The sequence below is a fragment of the Felis catus genome, chromosome D4, assembly GCF_018350175.1.
Source record: "Felis catus isolate Fca126 chromosome D4, F.catus_Fca126_mat1.0, whole genome shotgun sequence".
Taxonomy (NCBI): domain Eukaryota; kingdom Metazoa; phylum Chordata; class Mammalia; order Carnivora; family Felidae; genus Felis; species Felis catus.
The window spans coordinates 80,369,696-80,392,416 of record NC_058380.1 but is presented as its reverse complement, the minus strand read 5'-3'; the positions used below and the strand labels follow the sequence as shown (position 1 = coordinate 80,392,416).

Sequence of the window (22,721 nt, the reverse complement as noted above, 5' to 3'; positions counted from 1 at the left end):
ATAAAGAAAATGTGGTTTATGTATACAATGGAATACTACCTGACAATGAGAAAGAATAAAATCCTGCCATTTACAACAATGTGGATAGAACTGGAGGGTATTAAGTCAGTCAGAGAAAGACAGATACAATGTTTTCACTCATATGTGGAACTTGAGAAACTTAAGAGAAGACCATGGGGGAAGGGAAGGGGAAATAAACAGTTTCAGAGAGGGAGGCAAACCATGAGACTCTTAAATACAGAGAACAAACTGAAGGTTGATGGGGGGGAGGGGTAAATGGGTGATGGACACTGAAGAGGGCACTTGTTGGGATGAGCACTGTGTGTCGTATGTAAGCGATGAATCACAGGAATCTACCCCCACTTGACAATACACTGTATGTTCGCCAACTTGACAATAAATCATATTTTAAAAATAATAATAATAAATAAAATTATAAGAAAAAAGCCAAACTTTTAAAGTTATTTAAAATTTTCAACGTAATTCAAGATCTACAATGAAATAAACTATAAAATACTGACCTGGTCGTGGGTTTTATCCTTTATAACTTCAAAATCTAAGACAGACAGATGCATTTGACACAGGAAATCAACAATGATACAAACACTGAACAAAAAGTATCATTTCAAGATATAAGTATATATTAAGATTGAAGGCAAACCAGAGTACTCATTTATGTATACTTAGATATATCGCCTCCTCAGAAGTGTATGTGTAAGGAACATTTTAGTCTTTTTGTTTCTTTTTATTATTCTGAACGGTTAAGAGTTTAAACTCTGGAGTCATATAGACTTGGGGCAGACACCAGCTACAATCTGTGAGACCTTGGGCAAGTGAGTAAACCCTCTGTTTCCTCACAGGATAATAATAATTAATAACTAGTGGGGATGGTAAATGATGGTAATGGTATTCCTTGAATTACCAAAAATAATGTCATTATATAGGCCTCTCTTTTCCCTCATATACAGTGTTTGAAAAAAATTTTTTTTACCATGAATCCTAGTAACCTCCAAACAATAACCTGTCAAACCCCTTCTTCAACATAGTCCCTCTTTATTCTATTTATATCTTTGCCAAAATAGTAGACTACAGGCTAGATGGAACAACATTTCAAGTAGAGACATCCTTCTGAACGAAGAACTTTCCTTTTAATATTTACTAAAAATATATCATGTCCAGAAAAATAATTGCTCATAATTACAGGTCACCTGGACATATTTTGCAGGGAAACATAAACGGTTCTGAATATCTCAGAGGTGTGGATATGAGAAAGACAAAAATTTGGATCGCCATAGTCATATGGGATATTATGGGCTATCCCCCTAAAATTCCTATGTCGAAATCCTAACCCCCAGAACCTCAGAATGTGACTGTATTTGAAGACAAGGTCTTGAAAGAGGTACTTAAGGCAAAATGAGATCATTAGGGTGGGCCCTAATCCAGATGACTGGCATCCTTGTACGAAGAGTAAATGTGGTCATAGACACATACAGAGAAGAGACAGTGTGAAGACACAGGAGGAGACGGCCACCTAAAAGTCAAGGAGAGAGACCTGGAACAGATTCTTCCCTCAGGCTCCTTAGAAGAAACCAACTCTGCTCACTCTTGATCTTGGACTTCTCACCTCTAGACCTGTAAGAAAAATAAACTTCTGTTATTTAAGCCATCCATCCTGTGGTACCTTGTTGTGTAAGCCCTAGCAAACTAATAAAATTAGAAAGGAATACTAGAATGTAAGCTCCAGGAGGATAGGATTTTTCATCTTTTTTTGTTCATTGATGTATCCCAAGTACCTAGAGCGATGCCTGGCACATAATAGGTGCTCAACAAATATGTGCTAAATGAGCTTCTTAGTAAATAAAGCAGAGTAATAAAAGCCTTCCTATAGATGCTCTGTTAAATACCATCAATGTTTCAGTAATGCTTCTTATACTCCTAAGACCTGAGAACCTGGACTCTCGCTGCTCTTACCAGCTCTGTGGTTTAATTGGTCTGCTGCCACAGCCCAAATGTATAAAATCCTCTGGTGAAATTCTTGGTATGATTCAATTCCAGGAGTAATTTCCTAAAGAGAAGAGCTAATAAGATTAAAATGCTGCTGTAATACAATAAATGTGAATTAATCCACATAGGCAAACAGATCAAACTTGTTAGTCCCATCCTGAGGAAAATGCCACAAACAGATGTAACTTGTTGGTATTGATGTTCCCTCAAAAGTATTTGGCTGGCTGATGTCAGGCCTGGATTCACAATTTAAAGGGAAAAAATAAACAATGATTCTCCTGTTGTTATTAAAGCATTTCTTGAGTGGACACAGGAAAAAGACAGACTAAATTTCCTTCTGACTTATTCAATTACATGGCTTCATGGTGCATGTATTTCTTTAAACCAAATCCATGTCTTAATATCATCACTATCACCATCAATCAATACTTAATTTGGTTCCCTAAATATGCTAGAGAAATAAGGGCAAAATAAAACATAAAAGAATCATGAAAACATGATTTTAACTTACCTGCAAATATCCTTTAAGCAACTGCTAGAGCAAAAAATTCACCGAAATTATCATAGTTCTGTTAGAGGTGATACGATTGTAGATAACTCTCTCTTCCAATTATTTTTAATTTTATGTAAGTTCTTATAAGCCATTTTTACAACATAAAGTTCTCAAAAACCATTCTAACTTCTAATCGTTACTGGAAGAAAATTTAGCATTAAAAATTCTCCCAAAGGAAGAGGATGAGATTTATTTTTAAAGCATATTTAATTAATACATTTTTACAGGAATACACGTGAGAAAACCAGAATACACCAGTTTCATGGGCAAGCAAAATTTGGCATTTTAAAATCAAGATCTGGAAATATCATCCTGAAAGCAATTTAGAAATCAAGTCAAAGCTTGTTCTTGGTCTGGGGCCTGGAATGAGTTCCCTGAACTGATGCAATCTGAAACCCTAGCCAACAAGTGTTTATCAAAGTCTTTGTCCCAAAGGGAGAAGTCTCTTTTCTAATTCTCCAGGAGTCATGCTGTTGGGATTGCTTTGAGACTTGAGCAAAGAGAGCAAGTAGGAGTACAAAACATCCAAATCATTTGGAAACATTTTCTTTTCCAGCAAAATGAAAGCTGGTTTTTCATGATATGCAATTTGTAATCAAGCCCTCCTTTACTGAAGCGATTCGTCAGCTACTGGTGCGTTTGCTCCTTTTTCCTGGGAACCACATCATAAACAGGAAGTACATGCCTCTGGGGCTTATTCACTGCAGAATGGAAAAAATGAAGCTGTGGATTTTCTCAAGGATGATTTAGAAAGGACGGATCATTAATTACTGTACTCCCCTCCTTATCTTCACCAGGAGCCTTATAAACCAAACGACTGCACAAGCTGTGCTCCACACCCAGGAAAATACAAAGAGTTCTTTGCCCATATGTGACCGGAAGTCAACTTTACAGCCCTGCACCAGGCTTTGATCACATACTGGCAAAGAGGATCAGCCCCTGTCTTAACAACCTGTTAGAACCCTGCCTGCTTCACCTTCCATCCTGACAGCCACAAGCCTCCAGACCTAAGATCAGAAAGTCTACCATTTCGTATTAACCAAATACCACAAGCGTTGGGTATGAAGCAACCCGATACTGAGCAGACTAAAAAGAAGAAAAATGTACTCCTCACAAGGGACATCTTGGTGGTGATGGCATAGCTCTGGAACTTGGTTGCAGTGGTGGTTACACCAATCTAAACACTGGATAGAAGGGCACAGAACTACACACACACACACACACACACACACACACACACACACCTTGTGCCACTGTCAATTTCCATACTCTGATACCTACCAGGTAAGTAAGGTGTAACCATTGGGGGAAAGTGGATAGAGAAGAGTACACACAACCTCTCCGTACACTCCCTGCAACTTGTGATATGTTTATTTCAAAATAAAATGGTTTTTAAAAGTGCACCTTCTTGTGTACATCCACGTTCTTTGACCGTCTGGCATCAGGACAAGTCACGGAGAAACACAGCCTGGTTTTCGAGTGGAAGGTTTCAGCCGCCACCCAACACAAAACTTGAGGTTGGGAACACCCCTGCAGCTGCTGAGCCTGGGGTTTCTTATCTGACCTCCAACCCTGCCTGACGCCCCCCCCTTCCCCCCCCCCCCCCGGTCTCAAATTCAGGTCACACCTCAATGTCCCCTCTTTACGGAGAGGACTTCACTGCGCTCCCTAACCAAGCAGACGCCCTCTGCTATTCTCCGAGTACCTCGGTCCCTTCGCCGCATTCTTCGCTCGTGTAAAGAGCTGGTTAGTTTACTTGTTTGAGGCCCGTCCCGCCGCCGGCCTATAAGCTCCAAAAGCGCGGGCACCGCGTCTGCCCCTCGCCCACCCTACCCCACCACCACCACGAGCCCGCCGCTGGGCGCGGGCCACGTGCTCTACAGCCTGTGGAATAAACGCACCTCCCTGAGATTCACTCCCTCCGGCTCCAGGGCGTCGCGTCGGTTCCTCCCCCTCGCACCTCGTCCTCTCCGCCACACCCGGGCCCCTCCGCCTCCTCGCCTCCACGCGGACCCCACCCGGCCAGGGAGGGCGCCATTTTCCTCTAACTCGTCTGCCCAGAGGGCTGCTCTCCCCCCGTTGGCCCCTTTTCCTCAGGCTCCCCCCAACTCAGCCCCCTCCCCAATATCTCCAGCCACCGCCCCGCGCTCCGCGCCGCCCTCCCCTCCCTTCCGGTGCCGCCCCTGGGCCGGGACCCCAGCCTGCAGCCGGCGCGCCCCTCACACCACGCCCCTCAGTCCACGGACCGCGTGGGAGGCACCCACTCCGCCGCTGCGCGGGAGGGGAGGGAAGACGGGCGGGGCGCGGGGGCGTGGCCTCTTCCGTACTGAGCTTGGATTGGCCAGTCCCGCGGGGGCGGGATTGCAGCCTGGGTCTTGTCCCCCGGTCTCCGCCGGGCATTCTTCGCGGCTGCGGCTCCAGCTTCGGCGACCAGGACGGGAGAACGGCGTCTGCGGCTCCGGCAGCATGTCTGAGAAGCGGCACACAGGGGATGCCGAAGCCCGGAGGCTCCCCGACTCCTTCAGGGGTGAGCCCCGCGCCGTCTCCGCCGCCCCCCCAACCTTTCCCTCGCGAACGAGACCCAGCCTGGGAGTCCCAGGCTCGTCTCCGCCGCTTTAAGCCGTGCGACCGTTGCTTTAAGCTTCGGTGACGCTGAGAATAGCGAACCCTGCTTCGCGGGCTGGGCGTCAGGTTTAGGGATGTTAGGGTGCAGAGTGCACAGCGGCGTGCCTGGCACACAGAGGATGCACCCACTGCAGGGCACGTTTCCAATACCAAAGCCATAGCAGAGGCTCGGGTGCTCCAGCGGTTGCCAGATGCCTGGCCCTGTGCCAGCGCTTTGCGTTCATTATCTCGTGGCACGCATGCGGGCAAGGAAATGCTTAAGTGACTCGGGGCCAGCGAGTGGTGAAGCCGGGGCGCAAATCTGCACCCCACACTCAGGATCCCGCGTCTCCTGTCTCCCGACTCCCCTTTCCTTCCCACCCCTCAGAGGTCATCTCCTCCAGCCAGCCTTCGGCTAACCCCATGAGTGAGCCCCCCTTCTCCGGAGCTGGAAGGAACTCCTGCTCCCCCAGCCCCACCCCTGGCCAATTTCATATCAAGAAGCAAGACCGACCTGTGAGATTTTCCCCTAACCCCTCACATATATTTGCTATATTTGCGAAGAAAAGAACGTCTCTTTTTGACAGTCTTCCCCTCTCTTTCCAGCTTCACTTTCTGCCCTATCTTGCCCCCTCTTTACTCCAGTTGTCCTGGGGACCTCGCCTTTGCGGCTTTTGTTTCTCACAAGGAACTCATAAGTACCCCCACCCTACTGGGGCCTTCCCTGTCTTGAGTGGCTCAATCTTGTTCCCCTGTGAAGGAACTAATGCTCTTGAGAGGGGTGTCACCTTGAACCTTTATTGGCTAACTCCTTGGGGGTGGGGGTTCCAACAGAGGTGACAAACCTCCAGGGGTGCTGGTTCCCTCCCTGGAGCTGGCTCATAGCAATCCGAAGGAATTATTTCTAAGGATGGAATTTCAGGCCGGAAGACATGGTGAAAGACAGTTTAGGGGGCTGGGTGGGCTTTTCCAGCACCCCACAGAGAACACTGCAATGGACTTAACTTATTCTGATTATTTGTAAAGCCAGCCTTGTCCACCCATCTAATTTAAGTCCCATTTCCTCTGCCCAGTGATCCTTCCCAGGAGCATCAACAGAATTATCCCTCACTTTCCTCTGCTAAGCACCTCGGAGAGTTATCTTCCCAAATCAGTAGTGTAATGGGAAGGCTGTATTTGAAGAAACTGATACTCAAAGAGGTTGTTACTTCAGAGTCACATCGTTGATAAGTAATGGAGCCATATTTTAAATCGGAGTTTGACTCTACAACTTGCTGTCCGCCTCTTTCATAGCTGGTTGTCTTTTCCTAGATAGGAAGGTGGGTGGGATCCCTTCCTCTGTGCCCTGACCTTCTGGTGGGAGACAGAAGGACTGTGAGGACAGTTTTAGCAGTTTGGTGAAACTGCAGCGAGATATCTGTTTATAGAGGTTCTTTGGGAATACACGTGACTTTTATTTATACTTCATATCCCCCTTTTTTAGTTGTTTTTCATCGTCACAGACTAGTTTCCATTTCTAATTTCTTTTTCTTGGTTCTATGATTAACTTTTTTTTTTTTAAGACAGAAATGTTTTTCAGAATCTAATGAAAACTCCTCAGAAAGTTATACATACCAAAAAATTTTTGCACAGTCTAGGTTGCCTTTTTAATATATATATATATGTAAATATAAATACATATGTGCGTGTGTGTGTGTGTGTGTGTGTGTGTAAACACAGGTACAAAAGCCATTACTAGAATTTATTAAAAAGATTTGATTGAGTGCTTGCCATGTGTCAAACACAGCCTAAGTGCTTTACAAACATTATCTAATTGCAATCCTCTTAACGGCTCCACAAGGAAGACATTATCCACCATTTCACAGCAAGAAAACCGGGGCTCAGAGTAGGAAAATCACACATGTGTGTGATTCAGAGCTAGGTTTCAAACCTGGGCTCTGTGATTTCTCCAAACCATTTTCCCTATCCTAGAGCTACCTCCAAAATGTGTACCCAAACAGGAGCACCTGGGTGGCTCAGTCGGGTTAAGTGTCCCACTTCAGCTAAGGTCATGATCTCATGGCTGTGAGTTCAAGCCACACGTCGGGCTCTGTGCTGACAGCTCAGAGCCTGGAGCCTGCTTTGCATTCTGCGTCTCCCTCTCTCTCTGCCCCTCCTCCACTTGCTCTGTCTCTCTCCAAAAATAAACATTAAAAAAATTTTAAATGTGTACCTGAACAGAGGACCTTGTCAAACACCAGTGCTTCACTAAAGGTGAGGGAGAACAAAGAAAGCCCAGAAGAACCTAGCTTCAATACAGACCTCTTGAATAAGACATCCCCAGAAGGCTGCTTCTGAAGGAAACAGTGGAATATAAAAGCCCAAACTCTATCCTGTTATGATTTTGCTGACAATTAGTCTTAGGAATGTAAATGTGACCAAACCCAGGGCAAGATTACTTTTTCTTAAAGCCAATGCATTCACTTTGTAATGAAATAATGCAGGTGGATCACAAAGAAATGTATTATTATAATTAAGAGACGTGTCAACAGAATATATCCCTTTGGGAGAATGCCTGAGCATAAGCAGAATCAAGGGACTTATTTGTTTATTTCAGTTGTTACAGCTGATCAGATTGGGGAGAACTTTGTAACTTCTTTAATAATTAAGCCAGAGTTAAACCATCAATGGTCATAAATTAACTCAAACCGGTGACCAAGTCTACTAAAGCTGGCGTGTGTGTGTGTAGATACATGCATATATATTGGGTCGCCATGATAATACATTGTGAAGTGTGGAAAGAGAAAAGGTAGAAATTATAGTCAATAGCAAAAAGGAAGTATGTGTCAATTCTCCTTCCCCCATTCTTTCTGAATCGTTGTCTTGTCTTCCAGGGCTAGTAAAGAAACTTAAACCCCAAGCATTGGGCCTGCCATTTCCGTAGATTAGCCTTTGAAGATGTGAGCGGTAAAGTATCTGTTGCAAAATATCACACAGTAAAAATTATACCAACCTTGCCCAGTTGTGAATGCACTTATGGTACGATGGCGTAGTGTAGTGAAATGGGAGTGGAATTCAGAATTCAAGGATCTGAACTGAGCTCTCAATATCATCCCTTACTACCTGGGTCACCTTGGGCAAGTCTCAGCCTCCGGAGTCAATTCCTCATCTCTGTCTTGGGCATAATCTTACCACAGTAACTGTTTCCCAAGGTTTCAAGAATCAAATGAGAAAATTTAACAGTGACTGCTCAGAAAACCTGGTAATTGTGCAGGGAGCTAAAATTTATGGACAAAGAGTGGTATGAAAGACGGTCCAAGAAAGCTTAGAGCTCTGATTTACCTGCCCAAATGTGGTCTGTTTCTCCTCCAGAGACAGAGTCCCCAGGCAGATTGTTAGCCTTGGTATTTTCTTTGGGGTGTGCAGGTCCCAGAAGGCAATTCACTTACTAAAAAGTTTATTCCTGTAAGCTGTATCAGTGTGATCTGAAAGTTGTGATAAAAATAACAGCTGCTATTTAGTGAGTACTGCCTGAGTGTCAAGCACTTTACGTTTGTTTTTATATGGGATGAGTGTTCTTTTCCCTCCTTTTTCTGGTGAGAAAAGTTAGTGGTACAATTGGAGTCTGACACCCAGATCCTGAACTCTTAGCCGCTGCTTAGCTTTTTGGCCTCAGTTGAGAATGGGGAACCTTATGATTTAGTTTCCTTATGCAACTCTTCCCCATTTTGTTTTTAACGTAAGCTCTGTGCCCAGTGTGGAGCTTGAATTCGTGACCCCAAGATCAAGAGTTTCAATGTTCTGCTCACTGAGAGAGCCAGGAGCCCCTGGTTTCTCACTCTGTAGTTAAAATGATGTTGCCCTCCAAAGACTTTTATGGGAAAAACTTAATTCTAGATGCTTTTAAGATGTCCAAGAAAAGGAGCTGGGAAAAACAACCAAAACGACAGCAGAAGTAGGAGCATTTTGTTCTCTTAATAGATCTCAGGACTAGTCTAAATGTAATTAACTTAATACCATTATGAAATTGTTTTTCTCTCCAGTTTTTCTGGAAATGACTGTTTTTATCTTGCCAGCTGTGGGCCATATTCAGGTCACACGTATTCATTCTGACAACTGCTTTGGGACAGAGGATGGTCTACACTGTATTCTTGGGTCTTGTCTGCTGACGTGTAGATCAAGTTTGCCTCATGTAAAGGCTTTCCTTTCCCCCCGAGGAAACAGCGGAATCCCTCCGCGCATTCAGCAATTATTTACTTGACAAATGTTTTTTGAGTACCTGTTATGCTCTAGATGTCTATTGTATTAGCTCATTTACTCTTCACGATAACCCTCTGAGGAGGTACTCTTATTAGCTCTATTTTTAAGCAAGTAGACTGAAGTGCAGAGAAGTCCGATACTTTCACAAAATCACACAGCTAATAAGTGGCAAAGCCAGCTTTGAAGCCATCATGCTATACTGTTTTAAGAAGACCAAAATCTGTGAAGAAGATGGACCTTGAAAAGAATAATTATAAATGCGATTTTTTTTTTTTTAAATAGGCGCCACGTCCAATGTGGAGCTTGAACTCATGACCCTGGGATCAAGAGTCGCACGCTCTACCCTACTGAGCCAGCCAGGCGCCCTCACCTTTTTAGAGAGGGTGAAGTGTAATAGGCAATTAGGAGAGGGGGGGGCCCTATTTAAGACTCAGAAGGTTCAAATTTAAAATTATTCATGACACTCAACCTCTTTTTCCTCCTGCTTTATGGCTGGAAATAGTCAAATGAAGGAAAGCTACAGAAAATCCCCAAGATGCTTGGGAAATAAAGTATTTACACATATTTAAGTTCCTTACTCTTTTTTGAACGAAGCAAAAGACTCCCTTTATTTCAACTTGTACTGGAAATCTGTCTTAAAAGGAATTGTCCATTCCCTTTTTCTAATATCTCATGGTAAATACAGGTTAAGATTTGTGATTCAGATCGCATAATGGTTCACCAGTATTGGTTCTTTTTTGTTTTGTTTTGTTTTTATGTTTATTTATTTATTTTGAGAGAGACAGGAAGAGAGGATCCCAAGCAGGCTCTGCTCTGTATGCACGCAGCCCAAAGCAGGGCTCCATCCCACAGACTGTGAAATCATGACCTGAACCGAAGCGAAGAGTAGGACACTTAACTGACTGAGCCACACTGGCGCCCCAGTGTCGGTTCTTTTCATCCAGTATTTGTAGCCATGGATGGTTTATAATAAGGAAGAAAAAGTAGGATCTCCAGTCATGGCTCTTAACTTGATATCATCTGGCCTGTAGCCACTCTGGCCCAGAGAATAATTTCTTCCCTAGAGGCTTCAGGATTAGGGCATTCGAAGAACTGTAATTAAAATAATCATTTGAAAGGCAGGTTACAGTGTGTGCACTCCTTTGCTTTGAAAGCCTCCAACTAAATACCATTGTTTCTTTAACATGCATTTATTGAGCCCCTATTGTGTGCTAAGCTCTGCCCCTCTCCCACTCCACCTGGTGTAATGTTTCTCTCTGTAGAGTGCTGCCTTCATTTTTGTTTTTTCTTCCCTTTATTTGCCTCCATTTCTCTTCTTGTCCTTTTCTTCTGTTGTTTCCTTCCCTTCTTTGTCTTTCTTTGTAAATTCCAGGCATTTGAAAAACTCAGTCGTAGTAAAATTTTGATTAATTGGTATATGTCATCATTAATGAAATATGTCTTATATTGACATTTGCATATTTCCCTGCCCTTTGGCCTGTTTGGCCTACCTTGAATTTTTACTTCATCAAGTCTTTTAAAGCCCTTGTTTCAAAACAAAGGAGAGAGAAACAGAGGATCTGAATGAAAACTGTAGTCTTACTTGAAAACCTGAAAGATCAAATATATTATTTAACTCATGATGTTCTCCTCAAATACATAGCTGTAGGACTTGGACCAGGGACGGGCCATATAGCCTGTGGACCAGATCTGGCTGATGGCCTGTTTTTGATTGCCAGGCTGATTGCCTGGCTATTGCCTGTGGGCCATAGCCCACAAGCTAAGAATAGTTTTTATATTTTTAAGTGGTTTTTTCAGGGGTGCCTGGGTGGCTCAGTCGGTTGAGCGTCAGTCGGTTGAGCGTCCGACTTCAGCTCAGGTCATGATCTCACAGCTTTGAGTTCAAGCCCCGCGTCAGGCTCTGTGCTGACAGCTCAGAGCCTGGAGCCTGCTTCGGATTCTGTGCCTCCCCCTCTCTCTGCCCCAACCCACTCGCATTCTGTCTCTGTCTCTCTCAAAAATAAGTAAACATTAAAAAAAAAATTTATAAGTGGTCTTTTCAAAAAAGAATATTGGGGCACCCTGGTGGTGCAGTCAGTTGAGCATCTGATCTCGGCTCAGGTCATGATCTCACAGTTCTAGAGATCGAGCCTGCACTAACGGTACGGAGCCTGCTCGGGGATTCTGTCTCTCCCTCTCTCTGTCGCTCCCCTGCATGCGTGCGCGCGCTTTCTCTCTCAAAATAAATAAACTGTTTTTTTTTTTTTAAAAAAAAGGAGAATATTTTGTTATCCATGAACATTATATGAGATTCAGATTTCCATATCCATGAGTTTCACTTAAGCACAGCCTGCCCACCCATGGGCATGTTGCCTGTGACTGCTTCTGTGGTGCACAGTAATTGCAACAGACCCTATGGCCTACAAAGCCTAACGTTTCTGGTCCTTTACAGAAAAGTGTGGCAAACCCTGATGTAGAATCTCTGGTGGGGGATAGTGGTGGCCAAAAAGAACACTTATATCCTGAATATTTATGCTTTTAAGAAAAATGAAAAATTGCCCAGACCTTTCACTTCCACCAACCGTTGCCCCTTAAAAAAGTGCTGTTAAGACCATGCTGTTAGTATGTGTTTTTGAGGCCAAACGCCTAGCCCTCTTGTCTCTCCCCACCCAAACTGCACTGTTCTTGGCATTTGACAACACGAAGTGAAGTGTTTCTCTTGCATTCCGGGAAAGGGGAAGGAAAAGATTGTCCTTGAAATGCTGCTTTTCAGGCATTGCAACAATCCTTGGGCTGGGTCTTTTCTTTTTTGTGTATAATGATACAAATGACCCTGAGTTAGATTTTCAGATATTGTGGAAGACTTTTCTGGCCTTTCCCTGCAGAGGACATCTAATCTTTTGAACTTTAGAATAAAATATCAAAGATAAATGGAATTTATTATTAATCCACACGATCTCCAGCAATGCCAAGTTCAGTAGATCTTAAAGTGAATCAGCTGATACAGCATCATTAACAACATGGAGTGCTCTGAAATTATGCCTGCGTCATGCTCTTGAAAAGATTATTTTACTGCTTTTTTGGGAGCCAACCCAACAAAAATTACTGTGCAACTTTTGTTTGTTTGTTTCGTGATTTTGTTTGTTTCCTTCTGTCTCTTCCCAGAAAGTCTTTTGCTTTTATTACTTTGGGAGTCCAGGAGGAGTATTTCATACCTACTTTACAAATTTTTGTAAATGTTAGAAAGAAGGTATGTGAGGAACCTGCTTGTGGCCGACATGTGATAAACATTCAACAAATGGTTGTTATTATTATTAATTATAAAATATACCTCCAGAATGAGAAAAATTTAAGAATTGTGTGATTTTATCTTTTCAACAAAATTCGTTTACACAGGAAGGATGCATGGAAGTTTTGCTAAGCATATATGCATTGCCGCAAGTTTCTATTTGAGAAAATTGGAACCTAATTGTTCATTAGATGGAACAATGGAATATTATCCAACCTTTAATAATAAAGAATATGTACTGACATGAAAAGATACTCACAATTGGGGGGAAAGCAGGTTTAAAATAATTATGTATACCATTATTTTATTTTATTTTATTTTTTAAAAAAAGCAGATAGGAAAGGTTTAAAAGACAAATAGCAAGGTAGAAAATAATCGCCATCTAGAGAAAATGAAGGTATAGATAATTTTTCTTTTAAAATAAGAGAAAAAAATAATGTTTTTAAAAATTCATGTTAGTCCCCTGGAGATAAGCCCCATTTGAATATTCAGTTAAACAGTGTTGATGTATAAACTTATATCCATTTTCAAAACCTTGCTTTGATTAGTTAAAATTTTATTTTGGGGCACCTGGGTGGCTCAGTCAGTTGAGCATCCAACTTCAGCTCAGGTCGTGATCTCACCATTGGGTTCTTGTGGGTTGTGGGTTCGAGCCCCACATCGGGCTCGCTGCGGTTGGCACGGAGCCTGCTTCGGATCCTCAGTCCCCCTTTCTCTTTGCCCCTCCCCCCTCTCAAAACTAAATAAAGATTACAAAAATTACTTTAATGCAGTTTTCAGAAGAGTTTTGTAGTAAAAGAAAAGATAAAAACTATGGCCAAGTAGTATTTACAACCAAGTGTCATGGGGTCACCAATCTTTACGAGTATTCCCACCCAGCCAAGTACCAACAAGTATATCAACCAAAATATCTCAGGAATACTGACTGCTCATCATTTATCTTTTACCTCCTACAGCTGGGAGGTATTCAGTCTTCAAGCTAATAAATGAGGAACTTGAAGGAAATGAATTTCATGAAATTTGGGGGAGTAACTGAGAATTTCTATTCCTCTTTGGCCCGTGAATGGTAGATGACTAAGAACTCGTTAGTACCTTGGTGAAGGATAAGCCTCACCTCTCTGAGGAATGTGACTATGAACCTTTATGAGCTATAACCAGATAAGGAAGAATTTCAAGGGTTGAGAATGAGATAGTTCTAGAGGCACCAGAATAATCTGAAATGGCGCCATTTCCCCAGCGTATAAAGAGATTATTTGTTATTGATTTTTCAAAGTTTATTTATTTTGAGTGAGAGTGAGCAGGGGAGGGGCAGAGAGGGAGAGAGAGAATCCCAAGCAGGCTCCTGCACTGCCAGCTTAGAGCCCCACACGGGGCCCGAACTCATGAACAGTGAGATCATGACGGGAGCTGGGATCAAGAGTCAGGCGCTTAGCCAACAGAGCCACCCAGGTGCCTCTATATGGATTACTTCTAGCTGAGCCTTTGAAATGTGAAAGTCCAAGTCCAGTTTTCCAGATACGCACTTCATTTCTTACTGCTCTTGGTTTGTAATCTCGTATATTCATTTGAGGATTTCAAGAATAATGTCACGACAGAAACAGAGTGCATGCACACACGTACATACAAAAAGACTGGGCGAGAATAAGAATAAACATCCCATCCTTCCAAAAGTTTCTAGTCTTATATATTCAGGATGCAGAGGTTTGTACTTTGCCTGGAGATAGGAGGTTTGGGGCAGTATTTTAGAAAGCACCAAATGCTGTCAGAGAAGTATTTGGCCAGTGTGTTCCTTATTTGCAATCCATTTCACTTTGGAAACCTAGACCTGAGCCTGGCAGAGAGACTTCAGACCATTTTGCTATAAATAGGCACAGCTGGAATTAAGAGGCCTTCCTCTGTAGGGACATCAGATTTCATTCTCAGAACTCCTACCATGCTTTCCAAGTTTGCATACTCTCTTGAGAAAGTGCTCCAGACACAAAAATGTCTTTGATGAGGATTTTTTTTATTTAAAAAAAAATTTTTTTAATGTTTATTTCTGAGAGAGAGAGACACACACACAGAGTGCAAGTGGGGAGGGTCAGAGAGAGGGAGACACAAAATCCGAAGCAGGTTCCAGGCTCTGAGCTGTCAGCACAGAGCCCGACATGGGGCTCGAACTCACAAACTGTGCGATCATGACCTGAGCCGAAGTCAGATACTTAATCGACTGAGCCACCCAGGAGCCCCAGAATTCTTTTTGATTTTTTTTTTTTTTAATTCAGCGTCAAAGGACCAAAGGAGTGAATGGACTTAGAACAGGAGCTCTGGAGCAAGATGTCCTATGTTTGAATCCCAGGTCTTCCTCCCTCATGTGACCTTGGGAAAGCTTTGTTGTTTCAGTTACCTCCTTTGTAAAATGAAATTAAAAATACTTAACTTCAGGGGCGCCTGGGTGGTTCAATCGGTTGAGCGTCCAACTCTTGATTCCGGCTCAGGTCATGATCTTGTGGTTGGTGAGTTCCAGACCCACGTTGGGCTTTGTGCTGACAGTTCAAAGCCTGCTTGGGAGTCTGTCTCTCACTCTGTCCCTCCCCTGCTTGCGCTCTCTCTCTCTCTCTCAAAATCAACAAACAAACAAATATACATTAAACAATATCTAAGGGGCACCTGGCTGGCTTAGTCGGTTGCACAACTGACTTCGGCTCAGGTCATGATTTCGCAGTTTGTGGGTTTGAACCCCGTGTCGGGCTCTGTGCTGACAGCTCAGAGCCTGGAGCCAGCTTCAGATTCTGTGTCTCCCCCTCTCTCCGCCCCTCCCCCACTTGCACCCTGTGTCTGTCTCTCTCAAAAACAATAAATAAAACATTAAAAATATTTTTTAAGGGGCGCCTGGGTGGCTCAGTCAGTTAAGGGTCCGACTTCAGCTCAGGTCACGATCTCACGGTCCGTGAATTCAAGTCCCGCGTCGGGCTCTGGGCTGACGGCTCAGAGCCTGGAGCCTGCTTCCGATTCTGTGTCTCCCTCTCTCTCTGCCCCTCCCCCGTTCATGCTCTGTCTCTCTCTGTCTCAAAAATAAATAAGCGTTAAAAAAAATTTTTTTTAATATTTTTTAAAAATACATAACTTTACAGGGCTTGGAAAGAGTACAATGAGATACACATCTAAAGTAATTGAATACAGTGCCTGTAACAAACCACCTAAAAATGGCCACTCTGATTATTGAGAGTTGTGATAATGCCTGATGGAGCCTTCGGCACAGGCAGCATTGTGGCCTTGCTTGGCATATCCTCTCAGTGAATATGTCTACGACCCCACAAATTTTAACTTAGAAACTTCCAGGAGACTAACTTAGAGCACTTTTATTCAAGTATGCATAGGACGTTTGTGTATCTCCCACTGTGACACAGAATCAGAAAACTACAAAGAATATATAATGTATATTCCTGGTCTTTCATTCTGTGTTTCAGAGCACTTGACCTGGATGCCGTCTTGTGTCTCTTCTCTCCTAAGGTCTCAGCCTGAACTCTGCTTATTACTTGGCCCACCATTTGTTCAAAGGCCCGTCTCACTGTCATCTTTGCCCTTCTGAGCCGTAACAGGTCCCTGGTCTGCCTCTTGCCCTGTTGCCAATCTCCCTCTCGTTATTAAAACAGCTCCTAGAAATAGAACAGACGCTTTCAGTGGTTGATAAGAAAAGTGATAGTATCCCTTGGCCTTCAAAGTCCCTCTGCCCTCCACAAAGAGGAAAAACAAACTAAAAATGAGGAAGACTCTGGATACAGAAAGTGGAAAAACACAAGCCAGGAAGTGAAAGGGGTTTCCCAGGATGGTAGTGAAAGCCAGTCACTGGGACAGCTGTTCACAACACCCAAGAGAGCAAGTCCAGACATGGCTCCAAGAAAGACTCTTGGAGGATGAAATTGGTAGAGTACCTGACCTTGAGAGAGGAGATTGAGATCATTGTTGAGTGGTTTGAGGCTGAATCAGTGAGTACATTAAACACTAAGCAAAGGTGAGGGGTGGCCTGGGTGTCTCTGTTGGGTAAGTGTCCGACTTGATTTCAGCTCAGGTCGTGATCTCATGGTTCGTGAGTTCGAACCCCACATCGGGCTCTGTGCTGACAATGCAGAGCCTGCTTGGGATTCTTTCTCTCTCTCTGCGCCTCTCCTGCTCTCTCCCTCTCAAAATAAATAAATAAAATAAACTTTAAAAAAAAGAAAACCTAAGCAAAGGGAAAAAGCAAGACAGTGAAGAAAAACAAAAAGTTGTGTGGTACAGAAAAATGAATTAGACGTCCCTGCGTGGCTTAGCTTTGAATCGCATTGACGTATACATGAAATATAAAATGCTGTAATGACCATACAAAAATTACGATGTAATTAGAAGGATGGGTATATTTATGGGCAGAGGAAAAGCTAAATCCCCTTCCACAGTGGAAAGTCAATAAGTAATGCTCAAAACGAAGAGAGCCACAAGGAACAAAATCAGCATGTTATTTAGAAACATGGAGTGTATACCAAAATACTCCGCCAACAGAGCAGCTGCCTTTGAGGAAAGAAAAGCTGAAAGAGGTAAGCAGGAGACTGCCCTCTTTTTATAGTAGTCTTCTAGAACTTTTGGACTTTTTAAACTTTGTGCAAGTATAGCTGCTAAAAAAAAAAATTAGAAAAAGCACAGGTACATAGCAACAAAGGCTGAAAAAGGAGGTGAGAATAATAGAAGGGAGAAAAATAGGTTACACATTTTATTTACTCATAAAACGCATGTGTACAAGAGAAAGGTTTGGAAACATACTCACCATGTGTGGATTGAGTACGTTTCCCCTTTTCCATACTTTTCTGAATTTCTTGCAGCAGGGCGTGTATTACCTTTATAACAAGACGAAAAGCTATTTCGTGTTACAGGAAAGGAAACAATTAGACAAGTGGGAGGAAAACTGTCTACCCATCCGAGCCCCACTCTGTCCCACCAGTGTGAGTTACCCCTATTCCGTGTTTTCAAAATGTTCCGAACAGAGTGCTCTATGTCTGCACTCACCACCCAGTGTTGTAATGATCTGTTTGTCTGTCCTGCCCGCTGAACTTGCCTGATAGCCGGGATTGGGTCTTACTCCCTTTTACCCCTTCAGTGCAAAGCATGAACCCTAATAAATATTAGGTGCCTAATAAATATCTGCAGGATAGAAAATAACATAGACAGCCTTTGTCATGTTAAGGAGATTAGAAAAAGTGGCACCGGGGCATGTGGGTGGCTCAGTCAGGTAATCAGGTAAGCATCTAACTCTTGATCTGGGCTCAGGTCAAGATCATGTGGTTCTTGAGTTCGAGCCCCACATCAGGCTCTGCACTGGCGGCACGGAGCCTACTTGGGATTTTCTCTCTCCCTCTCTCTCTGCCCCTCCCCCACTCATGTGCTCTGATTCTCTCTCTCTCTCAAAATAAATAAACTTAAAAAAAAAGAAAAAGTAGCACCCTGCACTTCAGCGTTGTTGTAAGGATTGCATGGGAAAATCCATGTAAACCAGCTCCAAACTCCAAGCATAAGTGTGTTCAGTGAACAGAGGCTGAAGATGGTCGGAGTGTGCTAATCACCATGATAAGAGTTGTATATTTTTTGTTTTCACAGATAGCCCTAATACGGGCCTTGGACCTTGTGGCTGGATTTTGGTGGCTGTCTCGTTCTTGTTCACAGTTATAACCTTCCCAATATCGGTATGGATGTGCATAAAGGTAAAGAATATTTCACTTGCATCTGGAAAGGGGTCAAGCCCTAACTACATAAACCCCCTTTGTGTGTGTGTGTGTGTGTGTGTGTGTGTGTGTGTGTGTGTAAAAGAGACAGACACCTGCTGGCCTGTAGTTCTTTTTCCTTCATGACTCCTTTAGAAGATTCACTCTAGTCTATTGTGATGGAACTTTAGAACTTCTTTTCAGGCGGTCTTTCTTATAGGTAAGAAATACCTATAGTAAGGATCACCATTGGGGCGCCTGGGTGGCTCTGTCGGTTGAGCGTCCAACTTCAGCTCAGGTCGTGATCTCAAGGTCCGGGACTTCGAGCCCCACATCGGTCTTTGCTGCTGTCATCCTGTCAGCACAGAGCCCTCTTCAGGTTCTCTGTCCTCCTCTCCCTCTGCCCCTTTCCAGCTCACTCTCTCGCTCTCAAAAAAACCTCCCCAAAACACGTGGGTATGTTCAAGCTCTCCCACCGCCAAAACAAAAGTAAGGCTCGCCATCGAAGTTCGGGATGTGGGACGCTCCTGTCCAGATTCAGGAGGCCGAGGTTTGGTTGCTGGCTCCATTGTTCACCGTGTGACCTTTGCCATGTTTCCTTCCTGTGAAATGGGAGGAAGTAACAACACCCACTTCCTAGGGCCAATGTGAGGATTAAAATAATGTATCTAAACATGTGTATCCCAATGCCTGGCACATGGTAAATGCCCCCTAAATGCTGATTATTTTTTCCATGAAGTTATTAATACTGTGACAAATGACTATCATTTACATATTCCTAAAGAGATAAAATATGCTCTATAATTTTCAGATAAGTTTATTGTTATGATTTAAGATATCAGGAGACAAACTATGGGAAATTTAGTTTTTTTCTTTCTTTTCTTTCTTTTTTTTTTCTGTATTCACAAGGCATGAGTCACTGAATGATGATGTTAACAGCTGAGGAGTGAAGTTATGGATTTGCTCCTGTATACTATTCTATACTTCCCAAGTTTTATACCATGAATATGTATTGCTTTTATAATAACTTAAAAAAATAGTAAATACATATCATGCTTGGTGGGGGTAGTAAAATATTGGACATGTGATTTATAGATACTGTTTGGATTTTATTTATTTATTTTTAATTTTTTTTAATGTGTATTTATTTTTGAGAGAGAGAGGGAGAGAGAGAGTATCCCAGCACAGAGCCCGACATGGGGCTCAAACCCATGCACCGTGAGATCATGACCTGAGCCAATATCGAGAGTCAGATGTTTAACCAATTGAGCCACCCAGGAACTCCATTTATTTATTTATGTATTTATGTATTTATTTATTTAAGTTTTATGTATTTAAGTAACCTCTACACCCGACATGGGGCTCAAACTCATGACCTCAAGTTTAAGGGTCCCATGCCCTTCCAACTGAGCCACCCAGGCACCCTGATACCATCTGGATTTTAGAGAAAAAAACAAAATAGAGGCATCTAATCTGTTTAGGGCAGAAATACATATTTGAGAAGCTGTTTATGTTGGGGCACCTAGGTAGATCTGTCAGATAAGCATCCAACTGCTGATTTTAGCTCAGGTCATGATCTCACAGTTCGTGAATTCAAGCCCCACATCAGGCTCCAAGCTGATGGTGCAGAGCCTGCTTAGGATTTTCTCTCTCCCTGTCTCTACCCCTCTCCTACTTGTGCTCGTTCTCTCTCAAAATAAACAAACTTAAAAAAAAAGAAGCTGTGTATAAATAAATAGTGGATATAAATATTTGCACTCCTCATGTTAAATTATTATTTGTGTTTTTAACCTAGATCATAAAAGAATATGAAAGAGCCATCATCTTTAGATTGGGTCGCATTTTACAAGGAGGAGCCAAAGGACCTGGTCAGTATAAGGGTTCTGGGTGGTTGTCTGGAGACTGGAATTCTTCCTCCTGTTGATGTGAATTCCCTTCCAAGGGCCCTTTCTCTGTTGGCTTAGAAAAGAGTGCATGTGTAACAATAGCAGTGGCACGAGCCAGTCTTGCCACAGTCACTCTTTCCTTCCCTTAGGTCCCCTCCCCTTCCCATCCAAGCTGATAACATTATTTTAGGCCAAGAATAGCGGCAGCCATGGAAGTCTGAGCATGAGAATTCCTATTACGCTAAAGGCTTTCAGTCATCGCTTTTGGCAAACTTCACTTAAGCCCCTACCGCATTCCAGGCTCTGGGAATTCAAGGGAGACTAAAATATAGTTGTGCCCTCAAGGATCTTGCTGTCTAATGGACACCAAAAAGGAAAACAGCTACAACCCCGTGTGATAAGTATTAGGATCAAGTAATTGCAGATAGCTGTGGAAACCCAGAGACAAGTAACTGACCCGAATTAGTAGGAGGAGACCATCTGAGCTGAAGGTGACATCTCGGCTGAGTCTTGAGGCCTGGAGAGGTGTTAGCCGGAGGGGAGGTGTTCCCCGCAGAAACGGCAACAGGCGCGGAGCCATGTAGAAGGGGGCACGGCAGACCCAGGGAACTGCAGGGAACAGCCCAGCAAGAGCATAGAGCATGAGGACGGGAGAAGAGCTGCAGAGGGCCTGGGCAGGTTGGGCTGGACCTCGTGTGACGGGTTCAGGGCTTTGCAGTTCGGGAAAGACTTGTGCTTGTGGCTGAGAAAACGGGCCATAGGAGAGAAACCGAAAGATACAGAAAGACTTGGGAAGGATTGCATTGGTCTAAGTGAAAACAAGACGGCCAGTGACAGCGGAGTAAGGAAATGAAATCACAGGCCTCAGTGGCAACAGTTTGGTGGGGGAAGTAAGCAAGAGGATAGCATTCCTGGCGTCTGGCTCAGGCACTGAGACGAACTGGCTTCTTCCAGTTGCCTAAGTGGATTCTCTGACGGCGAACGGATTCGGCGCTGGCGTCTCTCCGTAACATTCTGTGTTTCTTTGTTGCAGGTTTATTTTTTATTCTGCCGTGCACGGACAGCTTCATCAAAGTGGACATGAGAACGATTTCATTTGACATCCCCCCTCAGGAGGTAAGGTTGTCTTTTGCCATGAGTCACAGATGTCACATGTGAAAGTACTTAGCAATGAGAGAGGCAGAGGAGAGCGGTGAGAGCACAGGTGGAGAGCCTGTCGGCTGTCACCGTTTTCCAGCTGTGTGACTTTGAGCAAGTTCCTTAACTTCTCTGTGCCTTAGTTTCCTCAGCTGTGAAATAGAGGTTGTAACAGTAGGACCTACTTGATAACGTTCTCCTGGGGACTACGTGAGATGTTATGTGTAGAGTGCTTAGAACAGGGGCTGATAAGTTAGTAAGTGCTATGTAACTGCTTCTTACTATGAAGTGTAACACAATGTTAACTCAAGTGTAACGTTAGCTTTTCATACTTGTCATCACTTTTACTACCACATTTCTCTGCTGCTGGTTTCTGATAGAAAATCCAGCTTAGGGGGCACCTGAGTGGCTCAGTCGGGTAAGCAACTGACTTCGGCTCAGGTCATGATCTCACAGGTCACGGGTTCGAGCCCCGCGTCGGGCTGTGTGCTGACAGCTCAGAGCCTGGAGCCTGCTACTGATTCCATGTCTCCCTCTCTCTCTCTTCCCCTCCCCTACTCGCATGCACTCTGTCTCTCAAAAATAAGACATTAAAAAAAAAAAAAGAAAATCCAGCTTGGTACAATATTCTTCTTAAGTTTTTTTTATTTTTTATTTTTTTTTTCAACGTTTATTTATTTTTGGGACAGAGAGAGACAGAGCATGAACGGGGGAGGGGCAGAGAGAGAGGGAGACACAGAATCGGAAACAGGCTCCAGGCTCTGAGCCATCAGCCCAGAGCCTGACGCGGGGCTCGAACTCACGGACCACGAGATCGTGACCTGGCTGAAGTCAGACGCTTAACCGACTGCGCCACCCAGGCGCCCCAAGGTTTTTTTTTTTTTTTTAATGAAATTTATTGTCAAATTGGTTTCCATACATCACCCAGTGCTTATCCCAACAGGTGCCCTCCTCAATACCCATCACCCACCCGCCCCTCCCTCCTACCCCCCATCAACCCTCAGTTCTCAGTTTTTAAGAGTCTCTTATGGTTTGGCTCCCTCCCTCTCTAACCTTTTTCTTCTTAAGGTTCTTGATTATACTCTAGATTAATTGGTTAGAAGCCCAAAAATTAGGAACTGCTCATTCGGCATTTTAGATAAAGCCTATAATGTTTTAGAATAGTAACTACTTCATGCTGTTTCAAACTGTTCCGCAAGTAATATCACGGTTGAAACTCACAGCAGAATCCCTGGAAAGCTTGTAGCTGCCGTGGGGCAAAGGGATCCCTCCAGGCCACAGTGGCAGAGCCAGACCAATATCTAGCTTTTTGGGGTCCT

The 22,721-nt window shown here is 43.5% G+C and overlaps 1 protein-coding gene and 1 long non-coding RNA gene across 4 annotated transcripts in view; one reads left to right on the top strand and one right to left on the bottom strand.

The window, feature by feature from the left end:
• Window positions 1-433: 433 nt before the first annotated feature.
• On the bottom strand, window positions 434-4,704 carry LOC102902104. Of its 3 annotated transcripts, XR_002148475.3 has the most exons (4): window positions 4,459-4,704; window positions 3,962-4,025; window positions 1,972-2,065; window positions 434-1,632 (listed from the first exon to the last, which is right to left on the bottom strand). It is a non-coding gene; the product is annotated as an uncharacterized LOC102902104 (long non-coding RNA). The 3 variants fall into 3 exon arrangements; XR_441745.5 differs by lacking the exon at window positions 3,962-4,025 and having other exon boundaries at window positions 4,459-4,698; XR_441746.4 differs by lacking the exon at window positions 4,459-4,704 and having other exon boundaries at window positions 3,962-4,149.
• A 223-nt stretch (window positions 4,705-4,927) lies between these two features.
• The window catches only part of STOM (stomatin), a 31,892-nt gene continuing 14,098 nt past the window's right edge, over window positions 4,928-22,721 (top strand). The window contains exons 1-4 of the mRNA XM_003995814.6: window positions 4,928-5,084; window positions 18,276-18,379; window positions 20,175-20,247; window positions 21,299-21,381. Of these exons, the coding sequence (XP_003995863.2) occupies window positions 5,024-5,084; window positions 18,276-18,379; window positions 20,175-20,247; window positions 21,299-21,381 (321 nt within the window). The 5' untranslated portion in view covers window positions 4,928-5,023. The remainder of the gene's footprint in view (window positions 5,085-18,275; window positions 18,380-20,174; window positions 20,248-21,298; window positions 21,382-22,721) is intronic.